This window comes from Peromyscus californicus, unplaced genomic scaffold (assembly GCF_007827085.1).
Source record: "Peromyscus californicus insignis strain IS unplaced genomic scaffold, ASM782708v3 Scaffold_9__1_contigs__length_137607984, whole genome shotgun sequence".
Taxonomy (NCBI): Eukaryota; Metazoa; Chordata; class Mammalia; order Rodentia; family Cricetidae; genus Peromyscus; species Peromyscus californicus.
In genome coordinates, this window is record NW_026294617.1 from 67,302,351 (window position 1) to 67,323,579 (window position 21,229).

Consider the following 21,229-nt stretch of genomic DNA (forward strand, 5'->3'; position numbering starts at 1 on the left):
AGGCACAACACTCGGTCAGAGTGACTGAAGGGAGCCTGGTTCCTGGGCTCAGTGCTCCACAACACCCCAGCCTCTCAGAGCCTCCTTCCAGCCAACAAGGCGCTGGTCGGAAAAGGGAGTAGAGGGAGGGAAAATACTACCCTATGGCCCCAGGTTGCTGTCTCAGTCTCAAGCCCCCCAAAATCCCCAGGGCCCCATTCCACCCATCTCCTTATAGCTATCCATCTCAACTGGTGCTCAGCCCCTGGGACTGAGGGCAGCTAATGGACTTGGCACAGCCAGGAGGTAATTAACAGAGAGGGGGCAGGGGCCACAGTGGGACAAGGACAGAGTTAATGGCAGTGGGGCCCAGCGGCAGCGGAAGGAGTGCTATTTGTATGTGCTTCACATGCACAAGCCTCCATTCAGGCCAGCTATGTGCCCTAGGTGGTCGGGGTGCTGTGGGCAAGTGTCTGAATATCCATCGAGGAGGAGGCCACTAGCAGACCAAGGAAGGGTACAGTCCCTTCTTGCCCCAGGGTGGAAGCCCACAGAGGCTATCTAGTGAGACCTTACTCTGGGTCAGAGAATCTGAGCTTGCTGTACCCAGCAGGGCTGCATAAGGAGATGATTTGACCACGTGTGTGGTTACTAGGTGTTTGGAAGGGTCTGTCTGCACTTGGCTGTATGGTGTGCTTTGATCTTGCAGGGGGAAGTCTTTTGCCTCTCCCCTTGGCATATTATAAAAAGCTCTTCTGAATAAAGGACGAGGCTGTTGGGTATTGACCCAGGCCCTCCCGAAGCTATCCTGTGTCTGTCTTTCTTCTCGTCGTCGTCGTCTAGGTCTCTCTATCATTTCTTAATTCCTCTCTCCTCCACATAAGAACCCTTCAAAAGGTGGGAGCAGGCCAGAGCTGGACTCCCACATACTCCCACACCCCAGTGCAAAGCTTCAAGCCCTGTTACCTGAAGGACTGGTGCTCATCTCTGCTATTCCCAGATCTCTCTGCCACTTTCCCAGAAGGTTCCCTTTGCCCAAGCCACACTCCCAGAACTCTGTACCCCTTCTGTTCAGCTTCTCCAGTAATCCTCCAGTGGGGTTCAGGCATCTCCCATGCCCCATAATCAACATTGGAAATAGCTCATAGGCTTTTCAGGTCTTTTCTGCTCTCTGGCCTCCGAGCCCTTCCCAATCCTGCTCAGGGCAGCAAACCTCAGAGCCCTGTGTCCCCAGCAGGGCCTCCAGGTCTGCTAGTACCCACTCCTCGCCCGCCGCCTGCCCGCACAGGATCAAACAGGAGTGAGAGAAAGGACCAGGCAAAGCCTGTAGGGGTCCTAGGCTCTTAGGACTCTGCCAGCCGCCGCCCTCCTGTGCCTGTGTGCTCCTGCCACCCTGTCCCTTTGTGTCTCCGTCTCTGTCTTTGTTCCTTCCTCTATACTATCTGAGCTGCAATATCTGTAGCTCTCGTCCACGGCTTCACCTGCCAGATCTGATGCCTCCACGCTGTCCCCCTTCTGGGGTGAAACAGCACCGCCGATCCCCAGGCAGGAAAGGAAAGCCTGCCAATGAAGGCCCTGGGGACCAGACCCCCCCATCAATCAGCCTGCCGCCCTGGGCTAGCCCTCCATTAGCTGGAACCAGCCTGGACAAGAGGCAGACACACTGCAGGGCCTGGCCCAGGGCGATAAGAACAGATTGAATCACGGGGACAAGGCAGGGAACTGGGCACCCAGGGACAGGAGACAGCCATCACTTGGCCCAGGAGCTGTGCGAGTGAGCATGTGATATTGCAGGAGCCCAGCAGGTGATGGGAAGTGATGGCTGGTGGCTGAAACGCGGCTGCTCCAGCTCCAGGGCAGAGGCAAGTCTCTGCAGTGACAAGGAGAGCACCTGGCTCTGCTCCCCGGATGTGGTAGAGTTTGGGGATATGAATGTGACAGAAGCCTCAGGCCCTGCGGCTAAGGTCACAAAGGAAGGTAGACCCCATCTGCCCCAGGAGTAGGATAGGACAGCACCAGAGGTCTATTCTTAGGAAGTCTCCTTACCCAAGCCCCACCTCCAAGTATTAATCTCGAAGCAGCAGGACCAAGAAGGGAAACAGAAGGGAAGGAACGGGGTCCTGACCCTTCATCTCCAGGCTCTCCCCCATCCCCACCCTCCCCACACAGTACCGGGATTTGAACCCAGGACCTCACACATACCAGGCAAGGGGGGTCTACCACTGAGCTATTTCCCAGCCCTCTCTTTACTTCTTGTTTTGAGACTGGGTTTCCCTAAGTTGCCCAGGCCGTCCTTGAACTGACTCCGAAGCCCAGGGAGACCCTTGAATGTGAGATTCTCCTGCTGCACTCGGCCTCCTGAGTAGCTGGGGTTAAAGGTGTGTACCATGGTTCTGCTCCTTTAATCCTTACCCCTGCTACAGCCACATGTATGTACACACACACACACACACACACACACACACACACACACAGAGAGAGAGAGAGAGAGAGAGAGAGAGACAGACAGACAGACACACACACACACAGAGAGACAGACAGACAGAGATGTTTCTCTCTGTCTTGTTCATTTGTTCTAATGTGTGCCTGCTCTCTCTACCCCCGCCATCCCCAGGGGCCCTACCCCCCCATCCCCAGCATCAGCCTTCCCGAAATCCAAACACAGCGAGGGTACGGAGAGACTGTCACCAGGTGAGGGGTGAAGATAAAGCGGAAGACAGCTGCGCAGAGCAGGGCAGCAACCAACCAAAGGGACCAGCACGAGAACGGACTCCAGAGACAGAGCACAGCCTCCACTGAGCCCCAAAGTCCTTCTCCCCAAGAACGGGCAAGAAACACAGCCAGGGATAATAAATATAATTGCTATTATGGTGGATGCTGGCCACGAAGCATGGCTACCCTCCACTCCCAGCCTGCCAGTCCCCTCCACATGCTGAGGGTGAGAGGCCTGAGTGTGGTAGCTGCTGGGTGCTGAGGGACCTGAGGGTGGCCTGCCAGCCAGGCTCAGCTCCTAGCCCAGGACATCCAGATAACTGGGGGGTGCCTGCGCCAGGGCCTGCAGACGTGCGTGCACATCCTTCATGCTGTGGCGTTGCTGCGGTTCACGCTGCCAGCAGCCGCGCATGATGGCGTAGACATCAGGAGGGCAGGCGCGCGGCCGCTCCAGCTCCCGACCCTGCGTGATGCACTCGATCGCCTGTGCCACAGGAGAGACAGAGAGGAGAATGAACTGGGGGCTTCAGGGCATGGAGGTTACAGGCTCTCCCACGGATGGGTCCCGGCTGTCTGCCTCTACCATACCCCGCAAACTCTGAGGCTCCTTCCTGCTCCGACTCTAAGAAGTAGGAATGACTAAGGATTGCCTCCAGAAGGCTAGTGTCACACCCAAAGACCACTTGCCAGGCGGGGTGAAGAGAGTGAGGTCATGACATTGCCAAGACTGTCAACCTCGGCCTCAGCCTCCACCTCCCAGCTGCACAAGGAAAGAGCAGTGTGGGACCACAGCTATAGCCTTTGGGGGGAAAAATGGCTGTTTCGGCTTACAGCAGAGGCAACCCTTGCTTCTCCCTTTTGTGGGCACCACTCTGAGGGGATACAGTGGAAAGAAACTGTAGCAATGAAGAGCACAGCCAGACTCCAGGAAGGGCTGCTGGGGTGGCTACAGGATCTAACAGAGACGGTGACAGCGAGATAGTTGGAGAAGCCGCCTGGAGCCTCTCCCCCCTTCTCCCCATCCCCATTAGAGGACTTAGATTATGGGCAGCACTAATTCCATTCCTTCTCTCAGTGCTTGAGAAAATTAAAATCTATAACCCTCTCCCCCACCCCACCAGCCTCGGGGGAACAGACTGCATTAGACGGAGAAATGGAAACTGACAGCTGTGAGCCAAGGAGGCGGCTTGGGGAGCTGCTGGGAGACAGAACACCTGGGGTCTGCTCTAACTGTGGCCGGCCCGAGGGCAGGGAAGGCAGGGACGTCCTTCTCCATCTAACCTCCAGCCTCCCTGCTGTTCTATATCAGGACCTCTCTCCCACCCTCCGCTCTGCCCTGTGACTGCCCACTGTGACCTATAAAGCACACACAGGCATGGCATGGACTCCAGCCACAATGATCTCTAAGGGCCCACCAGGAGCCGGCTGGGCTTGGATTTGGGAGCCTGGGCAAGAGAAGGATCAACAGAGAAAGAAAGGGAGTGGGGAGGGGGCTGAGGGGAAAGCACGGGGCCCCCAGGATTCCTGGCAGGGCTGACCTCGGTGTTGGAGAGCTGGTACCAGGGCTGCTTTCCATAGGTGAAGATCTCCCAGAGCACCACCCCAAAGCTCCACACGTCACTCTCGGTGCTGAACTTGCGGTAGAGGATGCTCTCAGGTGGCATCCAGCGGATGGGCAGCATGGTCCGACCTCCCACCTGCCGAGATGCACTGTGTCACCTCCAGCGGGGGCAACCACAGAGCCATCCCACCACATTCAACAGATAGAAGGTGTGCAGGACCAGGGCTGAGGGACCAGACGATAAGACAGTTTCCCACCCAGGGCTGAGGTGCTGGAAGGGATGGGAGACCAGAGGCCAGAGGCCAGAGCCCACGCTACTAGAGGAGGAAGAGGGCAAGCTGGTCAGTGCAGGATCTTACACTCCAAGTCAGGGTGTGCACAGTATGGATGCTGGGAGAGGGTTTAGGGACCCTTACGCGGTAATAGTCTGTGCTGTAGATGTCCCTGCTCATGCCAAAGTCTCCAATCTTGACCACTAGTCCCTGACCCACCAGACAGTTGCGTGTGGCCAGGTCCCGGTGCACAAAGTGCAGGCTGGCCAGGTACACCATACCTGCAGCCACCTGGCTAGCCACAGCCAGCAGCTGCCCAAGGCCCAGAGGACCAGGAGCCACATCCTCACCACCAGCCAGCAGCTTTGCATCAGGTCCATGGGACCTGAGAAAGACAGGGAGAGGGAGAAGCTAAGAGAGAGAAAGAGAGAAGGAGAGGGGGGAACCTAGTGGACCCAGGAGCTGTGGAGGGGATGCCTGGAACTGGGTGTGATGAAGGGAGAGACTAGGGGCAAAAATGGAGGAAAGGGAGCAGGAGGCAGCTGTCTGGAGAGCTGAGGGACGGGGGAAACAGAGTTGTCTTTCTCCATGACCAGGCCCACCCCAAGGATACTAACTCCACAGTCCTTGGAAGAACTCAGTCCCAGCCTCCAGCTGCCCCTAGTCCCCATTATTGCTGGCAGCGCCCAGGCACAGCCTTTGCCAAGCTGAGCTGTTTCTGCCTCCATCCCACTCTGCCCCATGAAGGGAGCCTCCCCAGCTCCAGGCCAGCAACTTGAGTCCCCTCTGAATCTCCTGTCAGCGTCCCCCACTTTTGCCCTTAGTGTCCAGCTGTTCCTTGGATGGTTCTCCTTTCAAAGGTTTCTGGGGTGCCCCACAGCCCCCAAGTCCCGGCGGTCCTGATCACTTGGTGCCACTGCCCAAATACTTCCCCTTCCTAGCCTTTCTTCCTACCGAATGCTTTGCTAGCAATGCCTTTTCCAACTTGCCAAGTGTTTGCCGAACACTCTGAGACCAGGGCACTGGAGTAGGGAGTGGAGTATGAGTAAGCACATGCCAGCGGGGGAGACCGAGAAGGCTTCCTGGAAGAAGGGGCATGAAAACTGAGACTCCAGTCGGGAGGCTGGGCCAGGAGGCAGCGTAGCTGGGAGGGAGGTCCCATGTGTAATCAGAGAAAGCTGGAAACACGAAGGCCCAAGCCTCCTGTCCAAGGCCTTCCAGGCTCGCCTCAGATTCTCTCCTTCCTGCCCGGTGCTTCAAGGAAGATCACCAGCTGCTCCTCACACAGCCTGGGCCCCATCTGATGACATCTCTCTGGCTCTCCGTGGCCTTCCCTGGACACTGGCTCCTCTGCCAGTCCACCTCCATGCATCTTAGGGCTGGCTCACCTGAGCCACCCAGTGCCCCTACAGGGCTACACTGTCTTGGGGTATACCCCTCCTCAGGGTCTCTCGTAGCTAAGTCGTATCAACGGCACACACGTGCCTTCTTCACTCCCTAGAGCTGCTGGGACATCATCAGCATGAGCATCAGCTGCACAGTGCTTTCTCATCCAGGACCACGGCTTCCTCCGACAGACACATGGGACCTCCCTCCTAGCTATGCTGCGTCCTGGCCCGCCTCCTTTCCCTGGCTTACTCCTCTGCCTCTTGAATGGAGTCTTGGTTTTAATAACCCTTCCTCGAGGAAGCCTTCTCGATCTTCATTCCCCTGGTGTGTGCTCTTGGCCAGAAAGGAAGGTTCACAGACATGGTGGCTGACTCTGGACCCTGATGCTCCTCCCACTAACTAACTCTGCCTGGTCCTATGACTACCTTGGGCAGGGGGGGTGGGGGTGGGGGAGGGCTATCACAGCTGGTATCTGAGGGTAGGAGTTCTGCTGGAGTGGCATCCTTCACTTCCTGTGTGCCCCCGGGCGGGTCTGGTCACCCCTAAGCCGCCTTGTGAAGTCACACATTTCTCAAAGTGGCTACAACTATCAAGTACTTGAACATCAGAGTTGTTCGACCCAAAGCCGAAGAAGTGCATTTTGTGGGACCCCCTTCAAATATACATCGCTTACATGCTTGGAGACTGAAACATACAGCACTATACACGCACACAGAACACAGAAGGGGCCTGATGGCAGCTTGGGGTCAGCATCCTCCCATGCCACATCTCCCTGCAGGCCTGGCCCCTATGCATACAAATGCACATACACTCTTACAGAACCATGGTCCCAAAGCTCAGAGCTCCGGCCTCTAGCAGCTGCCCTACAGACATGCCCACCTTCACACACCTGCGCACTCTACTTCCCTGGGGGGTGGGAACTGTGCCTTCCTGACCCTTCCTGGTGCCTCCCCCTTAACCAGGCAGACAAGCAAAGATATTCTTGCAGGGAAGGGACCAAGGACTGAGCCGGGGGCTGGGTCCTTGTACCGGAGGAAACGGTTGAGGTCCCCGTGACGCATGTACTCAAAGACCATGAGCAACGGGCGGCCCTCAGTGCAGACTCCGAAGAAGCGTACAATGTGCTGGTGCTGTAGCATGGTGAGCAGCTCCGCCTCACGCTGGAAGTCCTGCCGAGCACTCTCAGATGCCTCCTTCAGGGCCTGGGGGAAGGGATGGGGACAGAACTGGAGGGGACCCCAATCCCATCTCAAGTCTTTTTTTTTTTTTTTAAAGATTTATTTATTTATTATGTATACAGTGTTCTGCCTACATGCATGCTTGCAGGCCAGAAGAGGGCACCAGATCTCATTACGGATGGTTGTGAGCCACCATGTGGTTGCTGGGAATTGAACTCAGGACCTCTGGAAGAACAGCCAGTGCTCTTAACCGCTGAGCCATCTCTCCAGCCCCCATCTCAAGTCTTATTCCATTCAAATACCCGCCATCCTGACACGATGGTCCTCTGAGGGACACGCGCCAGCAATCCCTACCAGGACCCTGGTCTCACCTTGACAGCCACCAGCATCTTGTCCTGCTCATTCAGAAGGTTGTAGCATTCAGCAAGGAAGACCTTTCCAAAGGCTCCCTCTCCTAGCTCCCACTTGAGAACAATGTCCCGGCGCTTGATGTGATGGACACCTGAGAGGGGCTTGCAAAGTCAGAAGGCGGCCCAGGCGTGGGCAGGATGGGGCAGTGGTAAAGGGCAGTGCAGCCACAGGAAATGGGGTGTGGGTGGGTGGGAGGATCTGGCCAGGGAGAGTCCAGTATGGGAGATAAGGCCCTAAACAGGGTTGGGGCCAGGAGTCAGGCTAGACTTTGAGTTAGGTAGGGAGAGTCCTGGGTCAGCACAAGGATGGCCCAGGGACTTTACAGACACATAGACACACACACACACACACACACACACACACACACACACACACACACACACCACCTCACACTCGCCTACTGTAACACAGCTCCTCACAGGCATCACTGAAGTACTGTGGGTTCTCCATGATGTGGCCCTGGAGTCCGGAGACTTTGCCCTCGGTAGGGGAAAGAGAGCTGCCACCCAGTGTCATGAAATGTAGGGACATGGCCAGCCCATCCTCTGGAGCCAGCACAGCAGGGCCTGGGGAAGAGACACACCAACATGGACCATCACAGCCAAGGTACCATCTCCATCATCCAGACTAGCCTGAAGAGTGCCAGGCTCTTCCCTGGCTCTTTCCTGGCAGGAGGGAAAGAGTAGTGCCAGAGCAAGACAGTAGGCAAGGGAAGGGAAGCACCAGGGCCTCTGTGGACTGGCTCCTGGCACCAAAGCACTCCCCTGCTCCTGACAGAGCCGAGCCCTGCAGACCCACTCAGTGTCCGACAACAGCCACCCACGATCTAAACCACCTCCAAAACGATCCCGCCCCAGCCCAGCCCACATCCAGCCTCAGCCCCACAGACAACCCCTCAACAATACGCCGAACACAGGGCATAGATGGGAAGAGCCGGTAGAGAGCCAAGCCAGTGGGACAGACGGACAGACAGACAGACAGACAGACAGATAGCCCTCTGCTGCCAACTCACGGTTGATCCCAAATTTGCTTCTCTGTCCACATTTGTTGAGCACGAGGAGCAGGGCGGAAAGGAAGAGGGCCGCGGAGACGGCCAGGCCCACAGCCACAGAGACCTAGAAGCAGGGTCAGTCCTAAGGGCTTCTGCACTCTAGCACAGTTCCACCCTACGGACGGACGGACGAGTCCAGAGCCAGGCCGCCAGCCCCGGGCCCTGCTTCCCGAGTGACCTCAGCCTGGCTGGGAAAGCATCTAATCAAGCTCAGGACACAACAGACTGTCCTGCTCCAGCTCCAAACGACAGCCAAAGGAGCCACGCCGGCCACCCCATTCCACGTCCTGACCCTCAGCTTCCACAGCCCACACTCACCCCAAAAGGTGTTTCATCTTTCTTCTCCACTGGGTCTCTGGATGTGCTGTTAGTGTCTGTGGGGACACAGGGCACAAAGGGTGGGCCTTGGCCCAGACTGCCATGTCTCCTCCAGTCGCTCCCCACCCTGGCCAGTGTTCAGGGTCCCCAGCTAGCTGTCCCCTGTGCTTCAGCTCGGAGACCACACAGCTGCCCTCCAGCCCAGGCAACTCACCCGCTGGCGAGAAGGAGACTGCGGCAGGAAGGAGGAGAGAACGCGGTCAGAGGGGCGGACGGTGAGGCCCTGCCCGCCCGCCCTCCAGGATGTTCTTTCTGGGGTGGGGTAGGCTGCTGGGCTTCAGGAAAAGAGGGAGCTGGAGCTGCCTGGAGGGCACAACCCTCTCCTCAGCCTGGACAGACAGAACAGCTCAGGGCCTCAGCAGGCCTGGCTTGGGCTTGGAGGGGCAAGGAGGGAGGGTAGAGCTGGCCACCAGCTCTTTTGTCCAGGACAGAGCACTCTAGCTCTGGGAACCAGGGTCATGGCAGATGAGGCCAGACCTCCCTGGATGGCTAGATCTCTACCCAGGCGCCTCCCAGGAGCAGGGCAGGGTTCAGGGCAGCTCTCACACCAGGGATGGGGTCCTCGGGGTTGAACTCAAAAGGGTTGTCCATAAAGGCAGCTATGACGGAGGCCGCAGCCTGGCCGTAGGGGTTGGCCGCCAGCAGCGTGTAGTTGCCATTGTTGACATGGGTGGGCTGGTTGAGGCGAAGACAGCCATGCCGCACGGTCTCATTCGTCAGCGTCGACTCCAAGAACTGAGTGAAGATGAAGCTGGTCTCGTTGAGCACGGAGCCGTTGAAGAGCCAGCGCAGGGAGGGGGCCGGCTGCCCATCCACAGAGAAGGGTATGCACCAGTGGTGCTGCTCCACTGCCATGCCCAGGTGCACACTGGCTGGGACTGTGGGAAGAGGACACGGGACAGGAAGTGGGCAACAGGCAGGAAGGACTCCAGGGGAGGGAGAAACCAGGGGTGGGGTCAGGAAAAACAGGTCATCGGATCCTAAGAACTGCTCTAGGAAACGTATCTGGGAGAAAGTCAGCAGAGGAGGATACCAAATGTGGCAGCAAACAGACAAAATTCAGAGGCTTAAGGGACATACATGGAGCCCGGTCCAGGCCTGGTGGTGATGGCCTGCCAGCCAAGCTACTTGGGAGGCAGAAGGGGGCAAGTTCAAGGCCTGAGTAACTTAGAAAGACCTTGTCTCTAAGCAAATAGATAACAGCGCTAGGGTGTGGCTCAGTAAGAGAGCACTTGGTAGGCTAGGATACAGCAGGTCCTGGGTTCCATCCCAGGACATTTATAGCACTGAAGGAAAAAAAAAGAAAAGAAAGAACGAAAAATAATCAAGAAACATGGCTTGAGACAGTCACAATCCTGAAAAACAGAAAGCCCCTCAATAATAGAAAAAAGTATGTATGTGTAACATATGTGTATAAACACATACAGATTTATGGGAAATCTCAGCAGCATTCATACCATGAAATATATGTAGTACATGAAGAAATTACAGTTACTTTTGTTGCCACAGATGGATTTCACAACTATGAGGGTTGTACAAAAGAAAATAGATAAAAATAATAGAGTAATTTATATATATTCATTTATATAATGTGTAAAAAGAAACGAAATTTTTCTAATAGGGAAGCAGACATGTAGAAAAGTATTATTATTGTTGTTGTTATTATTATTATTACTCTTTTTTTTTTTTTTTTTTGGTTTTTACAAGACAAGGTTTCTCTGTGTAGCTCTAGCTGTCCTGGAACTCACTCTGTAGATCAGGCTGGCCTTGAACTCACAGAGATCTGCCTGCCTCTGCCTTTCAAATGCTGGGATTAAAGGTGTGTGCCACCCCATGCCCAGCTTGAAAACTATTATTTTTAATATTTACTTTTATTTTATGTTTATCAGTGTTTTGCCGCGTGTATGTACGTGTACCACATGTGCACCTGGTGACCTTGGAGGCCAGAAGAGGACATCAGATTCCTGGGAACTGGAGTTACAGATGGCTGTGAGCTACCGTGTCAGGTGCTGGGAACCCAATCTGGGCCCTCTGGAAGAGCAATCAGTGCCTTTAAACAATAGAAAATGCTCATAACTGCTCAACTTCCAGCCCCTGTGGAAAATTACTCCCACAAGGAAGTGTTGAACATAAAAATCAGGATGGAGAGATGGAGTTGGGACTGAGGGAGGGTGTCTTCTCAAGTCCCAGCAAGAGTAATTCTTGCTTAAAGTATATATGCCAGCTAGGTGTGGCAATTCTGTAATCCCAGCCCTTGGCTGAGGCAGGAGGATTGTGAGTTCCAGGGCTGCCTGGGTTTCATGGCCAGACCCCGTCTCTAAATAAATAAGTGAATAAACGATGTGTATGCTTGATGTGCGTGACTACGTGTATTTCACAATAAAGGAGGAACGGTGCTGGAGCACAGATTAAAGATAATTCGTTGGCAAAGCCAGAGAAATTAGGCAACAAGCATAAAAAGGAACTGCAAAGAGGAATTCCCCTCTTTAGGGATGCTTATCTACGGCTGTGCCCCCTCCATTAAACCAAAGCTTGTCCAGGAACAGGATGCAGAACTGACGTAAGCCTCCTTCACTAGAAGTGCAGCCCTGAGCTCATTCTCCCCACAACGTTCAATTTGCACAAATGTCAGGCTGGAAGTTCACTCCTGGGCTAGAGGAGGCTTCACCAGCTGTAAAGTGGTTCTCCCAAACCTAGACAGCAATCCTAAGGGGCATAAACGAATAAGGTGGTAAGACAAAAGCCTTTACAGAGGACCAGGCAGTGGGGCCAGCCCGCAGCTGGTGCCGAGGGCCTCAGGTAGCAAGCTTGGGCGGCATGCCAGAAAGAAATCCATCTCTAACCCTCTGGCCTTGAGGAGCCTCCAGGACTTCCCAAGTAGGATCAGGTTTTCGTGGGAATCTGGAAACAGCTGGGAGGGAGCAGCTGTAGAGATGCCCACTCACCCTCCCATCTACCCCCCCTCTCTTTTCAGGGCAGAGGAGATGAGTGGGGGTGGGTGCAGGGGCCATCACAAGAGCTTACAGGAGACGCTGACTTGGGCAGAGACCTCAGCCCTGCCCACATCATTCTCTGCCCAGCACGTCACATTCTTCTTGTTGAGGTCACTGGTGACATTGACCAGGGTTAGCCCCAGGGATGGCAGATCTCCAGATTTCTGGACCAGGGAAGAAAGAGACATTAGAAGGGTTTCAGCAGACAGAGGCAGGAGGCAGGGGGGTAGAGCTGATGTGTTTGGGAGCCCTGTGACCCCATATGGAAGGAGGCAGAGCTGGGGCGGTGAAGGGAAGGGGGAGCAGATCTGTGGCAGAGAACGGTCTCCTTTGCAGTTTGCAGAGGAGCTCCTGGGTCGGCGAAATCTAAAGTACAAACAACACCCTCAAGATAGGTAGTACTCTAAAAGGGAGGCCGCAACCAAGGAGCCAGGCAGCAGCCACGGAGCTCCAGCCACCATATCCACATCAGCTCCTCAGAGCGCCAAGCAGAACCTTGCCAACTCATTCCTGGCTCACAAAGTTCTATCAGACTCAGTCTCAGTCCAAGGAAGGTCAGAAACGAAGGGACTGTGAACAAACAGGTCGTAGCGGCTACGGAAGCGGCTTCGGCAACAGCATCACTTCCTTCGGCAAAGGAAAAGCATGCCGGTGAGTGACATCAGAATCGCCACCGAAAAACTAAATCCAGCTCAGATTATCTTCCTAGGAAACCGTGGCTGCACCACATGTAAATTAGATGACCTTTCAATTATTCTCAATCTTGATGAGTTCAGCGATTGTTTACAAGTTGGAGTAGGCAGAATGTTCCGATTTCCTACTCCCCGCCCCCAGAAACTGAGTCTCACCATGTAGCCCTAGCTGATCTAGAACTCACTCGGTAGCCCAGGCTGGCCTCAAACTCAGAGATCCACCTGCCTCTGCCTCCCCACTGCTGGGATTAAAGGTGTGCGCCACCACCGCCGCCCATCCACTTTAGAGTTTTGGTCACAATTTTACTGGGCTCTGACAGTGGGCTGATTCTATTCAGAAATTAGTAAGTAGAACTATGGGATGAGGGACCCCCCCACTGTAAAAGGAGAGTCAGCTCCAACTTCTGGAGACCCCTGGGGCAATGCTGCTGGGCGGCCCTTCCCACTCAGAGGGCAGAGTTGCTGCAAGTGAGTAAGGGAAAGGGGACAGGTGGAGGAGAGTCGGATGCCCGCGTGTGAAGACATCGTCAGACAACTTCGGGAAGTCCCGGTTTCTGGTATCTCTTTGAGGAATTGACCTGTTACTCACACCTGTAATCTGTTTCCTAAAAACTTCCATAGAAAAGCCACACCCTAACCAACTGGGGTGTGTTTAGGGGGAGAGAGCAGTCAGTTCCAGGACAACCAGAGCTACACACAGAACCCCGGGGAGGCGGGGGGGAGGGGACCTCCAAAGTCAGCTGTAGCTACGGCAGTGGCCTGTGGCCGGCTTGAGAAAAGATGCAAGACCTGGGAAGATGCTCAGGTGAGAGAGACAGAGGCCAAACAACTCCTAGGGGCAGGGAGGATGTCAGAGGGCATCATGTAACCACCATGGCTACCTCAGTTTACAGATAAGAAAACCAAAAGGCAGGTAGAAACAGGGAGTGTGAGTGAGTGTGTGTGTGTGTGTGTGTGTGTGTGTGTGTGTGTGTGTGTGTGTGTGTGTGTGTGTGTGAAAGTTATTCCAAGAATTAGTGGGGACTGAAGGGATAGCTCATGGGTAAGGCACTTGCCATACAAGTATGAGGCTCAGAGTTTGGATCCCCAGAACCCACATAAGCTGGACTCAGCATCATGGTCCTATCATTCCCGTGCTCTTACAGGTGGGATGGGAGGCAGAAACAGGAGAGTCCCTGGGAGCTCACGGACAAGCAGCAAAGAAAAGGAAAGAAGATGGAGGTGAGGACCGACATCTGAGCTTGCCCTGACTCCACGTGTGTGCCAATGCACATGTATGCACAGATTTTAAAAATGTGTATGCACAGTGGGAGCTGGAACCAGCTGCCCTTCACTAATGTGTTCACAACATACCCAAGAGAACACTGCTTCCTGAGTGTCCAGGAGACGCCAGAAGCCCTAGTAATTGCCTCTGGGTATGGAACACACACAGATCCTGTCCTGTCCCCAGGCCTCAGTTTCCTAAGCTAGAAAAGGAATGCATGGGAGGAATGGCCTGTTAGGTTCCTCCTGGGTCTCTCGCATGTGAGCTCTAGCCCCCTCTTCTACAGCCAGCATTGTGCTCAAAGATGGAGGCCCAGACCTGAGGTGGGGGTCTCCAGTAGACCTGTCCTGAGGACCTGCTGTTCCCACTGTCGTTCCCCGCTAGCACGAGGTCTGAGCCATCTCCGCCCTTCCGGCCTCCCTGTGTGCCCCTTTATTGCTTTTGCCCTCTCTTATGGCCTGATCTTCATCTCCTTTGAGGGGCTGCACGGCTTCTCACCTTCACTGTGGCTGTCCCTTCCAGCTCTGTGAGGATCCAGCCAGCCTGCTGCAGGGTCTGCCCCTCCACCTGGCACTGGAGAAATACGTCATCCCCCACCTCCACAGAGTCGTTGGGCATCTGGATCTTCACTGTGGGTACACCTGCCACCCGGGGTATGGAGGACATTAGAACCTAAGGGTGGGCTTGTGAGCCCCACCCTGCTCATGACCCCAAACCTGAGCAGTATGCCCGGCCTCCAGGGTCCACAGCCCCTGCCAATGCTATCCCGAGTCCCCCCAGGCGGACCCCAGGCTTTCCCATCCGACAACAGCACCTACCACAACTGGTGTTGTGTGTGAGTGGGAGGAACTGGTCCCCAGGCCCAGATCCCTGAAGCTCCTGTGTGTGCACGCCACACAGCCCCTCCTGCTCCCAACGCTGGAGCCAGGACAGGGCACAGGAACAGTGCAGTGGATTCCCCGACAAGGTCCTGTTGGGTAGGGGGTGTCAGGAGTCAGGGAAAGAGGGTGCAACAGGTCTGAGGAGCCAAGAGGCAGTGTCCTGGAGATGGCTGGCTACAGGGGGGTCTAAGCAGAAGGGGGCCAGGCCCATAACCAGCACAGTAACAAGACTTTACTAAAAGAAATAAGGCAGACTGTTGTAGATGCCAGCTGAGGGCTTCATGGGATCCGTTTACCCCAGCTCTAAAGTGAGAAGCCAAGGATGGTAACAAAGAAGGGCGTCTGGCCATGGCCCACAGGCTTTAGGTACCCATCACACACACGTGGACTATTATGTGTAACTCCCTTCCAGTGTGTGCACTGGGAATCGGGCTACTATCCTCAAGCATCAAGGTGGGCCTGTGGTCTGTGCAACACAGCTCTGAGCCTAGTCTCTGAACACACACAGCTGCTCCTCCACCCTGGCTTCCGAGACCAGACCAGACCAGCCCAGCCCAGGACAGTCCCACAGTCTCTGCCTTGATGGAGGGGAGTGGATGATAGACATGCACATAATCCCCAGTGCAAGCTCACAGACACAACACTGTCTCCTACCCCTCCCCTGCTCCACACAGACACAGTAACACAGAGTCCGGCAGACACGCACACACACACAGCCCCATATCACACACACTGGCCCCTGCCCCTGCCCCTGCCCACACACTCACAGGTCCTGTAGCGAGAGGCCCTGCACAGTTTTCCAGGAAAGGGACTCCAAAGCATTGGAGGACAGATTCCTGTGGGAGGACAGATGCCCTGAGCCAGTGACCTCACTCTGACCCAGTCTGAGGCAGAAGCATGAAGGAGGCTGCTGCCCCCCCCCCACCCCACCCCCCAGCCCAGGCAACTAGAACAGGCCCAGAGAAGTAGCGTGCTGTGCCTGTGGACATGTGGGAATGTAGCAACGGCATGGGCAGGTACTTCTTTCTGAGTATAATCTTCTCCTTGGGACAACAAGGGTTAATCCCACTTAACCCCCTCCCTGACTGACCCCAGGGAGAGGGATCCAAGGGAACAGCCGGCTACCCTCCCCCCACACCTCAGCCCCAGCTGGCGAAGTGCTGAGGCCACAGCTGGGGTAAGGGGCTCCATCTGTGCTCCCCACCAAGGAGGAGAGGAAGACCGCAGCCCTCACAACCCCCTCCCCTGCCTAACCTCAAGACAGGGATGTCAAAGTACTTCCTCAGGCCCCCTCCCCTTCCTTCCTGTTCCTCCAAAGGCACTTCAAGCAGGAAGAGACGGAGGGACCTAGGGTCATAGCTCCCCAGGTAAAGGAGAGAGCACCCAGCCAGGGCTCCACTCCTGGGCCCCTAGGAGACTGATTCAGGAGCTCAGGGCTTTGTGTCTACAGCATACTGCCACTGCCAGGACCCTGGGCGTTGAGGGACATGCCCTAACCACTCGCCTTGCCTAGCCACCCTTGACTTAATGGAGACTGGGTTGAATAGGAACCCTCACACAAGGCCCCAGAACGCCACCACCTTGGAGACAGGTTAGAAGTGGGTGGGTGGGTGTTGCACCTGTCCCGCCATGTATAGCCAGGTGACCTCAGTCAAGAAACAACTTAATTCCCAGAATCTTCATCTATCAAATGGGGACCCTGCCATCTCTGTCCCCAGGTTGACTACTGGGGACAGTCACTGCCACGGGCATCATGAACTGCCACCAAATACACATTTAAAAATTCTTTTTAGCCGGGCGGTGGTGGCGCACGCCTTTAATCCCAGCACTCGGGAGGCAGAGCCAGGCGGATCTCTGTGAGTTCGAGGCCAGCCTGGTCTACAGAGCAAGATCCAGGAAAGGCGCAAAGCTACACAGAGAAACCCTGTCTCGAAAAACCAAAAAAAAAAAAAAAAATTCTTTTTAAGGTTTTTGTTTTGTTGAGACAAAAGGCTGTCCTGGAACTTGTTGTGTAGCCATGGATGACCTGAAACTTCTGATCCTCCTGTCTGCACCTCCCCAGTGTCAGGACTATAGGCATGTATCACCACACCTGGCTTATGGTGGGGGGATCAAACCCAGGGCTTTGTGAAGAGTAGGCAAATACTCTACCAGCTGGGCCCTATCTCCAACCCTAAGAGCACATTTTAAGCCAGTAGATACAGTAGGTAACACAACATCGCTCTCTCTTGTGGTTAAATCCCCGGACCCCTCTGAGGGTTTAGAGGACCCAGCCCAACTCTGTGAATGACGACAGGCCCCCAACCCAGGGAGGGACTGCCAGGGACCAAACTGCATCTTCTACCCACTCCATGCCCCACAGGACAAGCAGCTGTAACTCTCAGGAATGAGGAGTAGCAGGTAGAAAGAACATGCCATCCCCCCGGGGGGCCAGGTCAGCACGCCGCCCCACAGGAGAGGGGACGAAATTCTGACCAGAACTCAGAATCCTGCCCCTCAGTCACTATGAACTCCAGGCAGAGAGAGAGCCTGGGTGGGCGTTTATGAGCAGTGTCTCTGAGGCATAGAACATGGAAGGGAGGCAACAAGGATTCTAGTCTGACTGGATGAGAATCAGAGCACCGCGCCCTCCCTGACGCAGTTCCCTGGGGAGCACAAAGCCTATCAGCACCCCAAGTCTGGAGGTCCCCCTCAGTCCCGCCCCCACCGATCCAGCCTGACCACTCACAGGTGACTGAGCCGAGGAGTGAAATGGAAGGCATCTGGGGCCACAAAGCGGAGGCCACTCTTCACGATGGTTCTAGGGGAGAGGTGAGAGGAATTTAAGCTCTGCCCTCTGCCCACCCAGGCCAGATACCCCTGTGGAGCCGCACACCCCTCTCCATCTCTTACTTTCCACAGTTACCTGGACCCCCTCAAATCCCTGAGCCACCACAGCTCTCCCAGACTCTCAGGTCTTTCCGAGACCCCAATATCCGTGGGCACCCACCACCCTGCGCCCAGTCCCACCCACCACCCTGCGCCCAGTCCCACCCTGTCAACCCTTAGTCCTCACAGGCTTCTCAACTCCCCCAGGCCCTGCAAGTCCCCGAATTCCAGGCGCTGCAGCCGCTGCTGGTTCTCCACATAGCTGCAGGGAAAGGGGTGGGTCGGCAGGGGAGGGGGGGGGAATCAGCTGGGTCAGGACCTCAAAGGAGTTACCCCATGCCCACCACCCACTCACCTCCCTCACATAAATAAACACATGCACCATTCACACACAGACCCATTTCACAGACCCATTCATGCACATGCCCCACATGCTGACCTGACTCACAAGTCACACACGTGCCCACATGCACGCATGCCCCCTCACCTTTACGTACATGCAGACTCTCACATGCCTCCTGCAACACATATGCAAGTGTCCAGAAGCACACAGGGGTATCCTCATAAGCCTCACCCAAGGACACACAAGAACAAAGCTCACGTAAGCTTCTCCCATGCATACACAGAAGAGAAGGTGTGAAGACACATTAGTCAATGCACACCTCAGGCCACCGTTCTCAGCTTGAGGCTCCACCTCTCCAGCAGGCCTCTCCAGCACACACACACACACACACACAAGCTCAACAATAGGGGGTCGGTCATGCTGGGACTCACTTTCACAAAAGGCAAGGCTCCACCCAGTGCCCCAATTATCATGCCAATGTGTGCTCCCAAACACAGCTCAGTGCCTACTATCTGGGTCCATTGACACCACACACACACACACACACACACACACACACACACACACACACACACGTACACGCTACACTCCCCAAATACACCCCACCCCCTCTGTCCCCTCAAAACCTTTGGTTGTCCCCCCACAGCAACCCCTACTCTCCCCCTCTCCAGCACTTCTGCAAAGCCAGCCAAAAGCACAGAGCTGTTGGGGACCCCCTAGCCCCTCCTTAATCCATGAAGGGCTCAGGAAGGGAGAGAGGAGCGTGGACCTGACGGAGTCTGAATGTGTGGCTGAAGAGAGATGGAGATACGGTGTGAGACAGGAAGGCTGAGTGAGGTGGCGGAGGAGGGCGGAAAAACAAAGTCAGGACTGAGAAGAGGCTGACAGGAGAAAGCCGCTTGGGTAGTGGTGGTGGGATGGACAGACAGATAAGGACGCGGAGCCACGGAGACAGAGATAAGGGAGAACTGAGGAGAGCCAGGGAGGCCGAAAGCGAAGGACATGGGGAGCACTCGGGGGTGGGGTGGCTGTGGCTGCAGCCCTATCTTGTGGATCTGGGAGTTCCCGTGAGCTCACTCCCCTGTAGTGACATGTCCGTGTTTCCCTCTCCTCTCTCCACCCCCTCCCCCCGTGTGTGGCAGGGGCCCCTGACTCACTAACAGCTCTCAGAACTCTCCCCCTCTTTTTTGGACCTCTGCTTAGTAAAAGAGCAGCAAGGAACAGATTTAGTCCAAGCCCAGCACCCCGCCCCTGCCCCCATCCTTCCCTGATCCCAGCCTTGACCCCAACAGGACGGTCCGTGACCATCCTCACCCTGGAAGTCTAGGGAGACGCAGCTAGCCACTTTGGGGGAGGCCAGATCCCTGTTGTGCCCCAAGGGTCTCAAGCTACAGAGACCCAGGGAGTTGGTAAGATGTGAAGAGCTGGGTAAGTATGGGCTGTCAGGCAGTGTGTTCCACGCCGCCTCATTTGTTCGGATTCATAATCAATCTGTCTATTCGAGTCCATTAGCTCCTTGTTAGCTATGCGGGTGAGGGAGGAGGGAGAGGGCCGTGCAGGAGGAGGCGGGAGGATCGGGCCCCACCCAGGGGGACATCTCCGCTCACCACCCTGCCAACCTCCTCTTCTACAGCCCCGGCTCGCCCACTGCCCCTGTCCTGGACTGCCCTGGAGCCTGGGAAGTCACTGGGGGAATGAGAACGCTGAGGGGAACCGTCGGGAGCCTGGACTCTGGTTTGAATGGACAGGCCTGGGAGCAACAATCTAGACCTCCTGCCCCATCCCATCATGCAGGAGCCTAGGCCAGACCAAGACAAGGCCATCTCCTCTCTTCCTGGTCTCCCTAGGGGCATTAGAAAGAGATGGAGTATCTCCGTTAATTACCACAAGATGCCCGAGTAACTCGGTGCCAATCACTGCAGGCTGCTGGCTCCACCAGCATGCAGAATACTCGAGTATTTTCAGCCATCACGGTGATGCTGAGTCCCTTCAAGTCAACAATACTCTCAGAGGTGTCACCAGCTGCTAAAAAGTACTTGGGCATTTTGTAACCAATTATTGCAGAATGTCAAAGTACTGCAGAGCTGAAGGTTCCTCCCAGCTCTGGACCTGGAAGCGGGGAGAATCTCAGCAACAGCCTTGACTCCCCGATACAGGTAGGGAGGCGTCGGTGAAAGGGGAGATGGGAGAGAAGCAAAGGGCTTTCATTTCCCACATCCAAATTAAGAAGTCTTGGGGTCAGTGGAAAGGAGGGAAGCTCAGACACCAAGCTGGTTCCTCGCCGTCTCCCATCAACTCCAGCTCCATCACAAATCCAGAGAAGACCTGATACCCTGGTCATGACGAGGAAGAGGTTGGGGGCTGGCTTCCCCCTAAGAAGGGGACGATGGCAAAAATACAGAGTGCCGAATTCTCCACACTAACCACTCCTCCAAGGGGCCGAACTTGAATAAACCCCACAAAGAGCTCCTAGATCGCGGGACCAAGCCCAGGTCTACCGAGTTCCCCTCTTGCTCTGCCCCAAGCTAGCACCCCAACTACCCTTAACCCTGGGCGACATCCAGACAGTGACTGCGCGGCTTTGCCAGGGTGGTGGCAGCAGCAGCAGCAGCAGCAGCAGCAAAAGCCTCTGCAGCACAGCCAAGGGCTACACGTGCCAGCCTCCTAGAGCAGCCAAGCCTGGCCCCTCCAGCCAGAGGTGAGTGCGCGCCCTCGGGGAAGGGCTGTGCCCTCCTGACCCCGCGCCCCTCCCCCGCCACACACTCACAGCTCGGTCAGGTTCCCGGCGCCCCGCAGGCCGCGGAGGGTATCCAGGGTCCCTGCCCTGGTGCAGCGCAGCCCCGAGGGGCCCGCGGGGCAGCAGGCCTCCCGACAGGACGCGGCGCAGGCAGAGGCCAGCATCAGCGAAGCCAGCAGGCCTCCTAGCCCCGCGGCCCGGCGATGCCAGCCCAGCTGCCCGCGCCGCTGGCCTCGCAGCATCGCGGCGGCGCCCGCCAAGCTCGGGCCGCGCGGCCGTCCGTGCGCTCTTAGCCGCCGCCTCCGCCGCCCGCCCGCCCGCCCGGCCGGCCTCGCGCGACACGTGCGCGGGGCGGTGTTAAAGAGCAGCCGGCAGGAGAGGGCGGCACCCGCAGCCCCGCCCCGCCCCGCCCCGCCCGCCTGCCGATGCCCCCCCGTGCCCCCTCCCTAATGCCAGCCAGCCTCCTTAATGTCCCTCGCGGCTGCAGGAGACCTGGGGCGGGGGGCTGCCACAGAATGCC

General features: G+C 56.1%; 1 protein-coding gene across 1 annotated transcript; it reads right to left on the reverse strand.

The window, feature by feature from the left end:
* Positions 1–2,820: 2,820 nt before the first annotated feature.
* Positions 2,821–20,998, reverse strand: Ntrk1 (neurotrophic receptor tyrosine kinase 1). Its single transcript, XM_052731000.1, has 17 exons — positions 20,740–20,998; positions 17,817–17,891; positions 17,490–17,561; positions 15,529–15,597; positions 14,699–14,850; positions 14,379–14,521; positions 11,956–12,088; positions 9,480–9,809; positions 9,086–9,103; positions 8,872–8,927; positions 8,515–8,617; positions 7,922–8,068; positions 7,463–7,593; positions 6,943–7,115; positions 4,669–4,909; positions 4,230–4,388; positions 2,821–3,175 (listed from the first exon to the last, which is right to left on the reverse strand). The coding sequence occupies exons 1-17, from the start codon at positions 20,949–20,951 to the stop codon at positions 2,990–2,992; spliced, it is 2,400 nt and encodes a 799-aa protein (XP_052586960.1). The 5' UTR covers positions 20,952–20,998; the 3' UTR covers positions 2,821–2,989.
* Positions 20,999–21,229: the final 231 nt, after the last annotated feature.

What these genes read in the sequence shown, in the direction of transcription:
- Ntrk1 (XM_052731000.1), bottom strand. Translation starts at nt 20,951, where the DNA reads ATGCTGCGAGGCCAGCGGCGCGGGCAGCTGGGCTGGCATCGCCGGGCC. An exon ending in GCCGGGAACCTGACCGAGCT is followed by an intron (nt 17,892 to 20,739) that starts GTGAGTGTGTGG and finishes CTTTCCCTGCAG; the next exon opens with CTATGTGGAGAACCAGCAGC. An exon ending in AAGATGAAACACCTTTTGGG is followed by an intron (nt 8,618 to 8,871) that starts GTGAGTGTGGGC and finishes CCCTGCTTCTAG; the next exon opens with GTCTCTGTGGCTGTGGGCCT.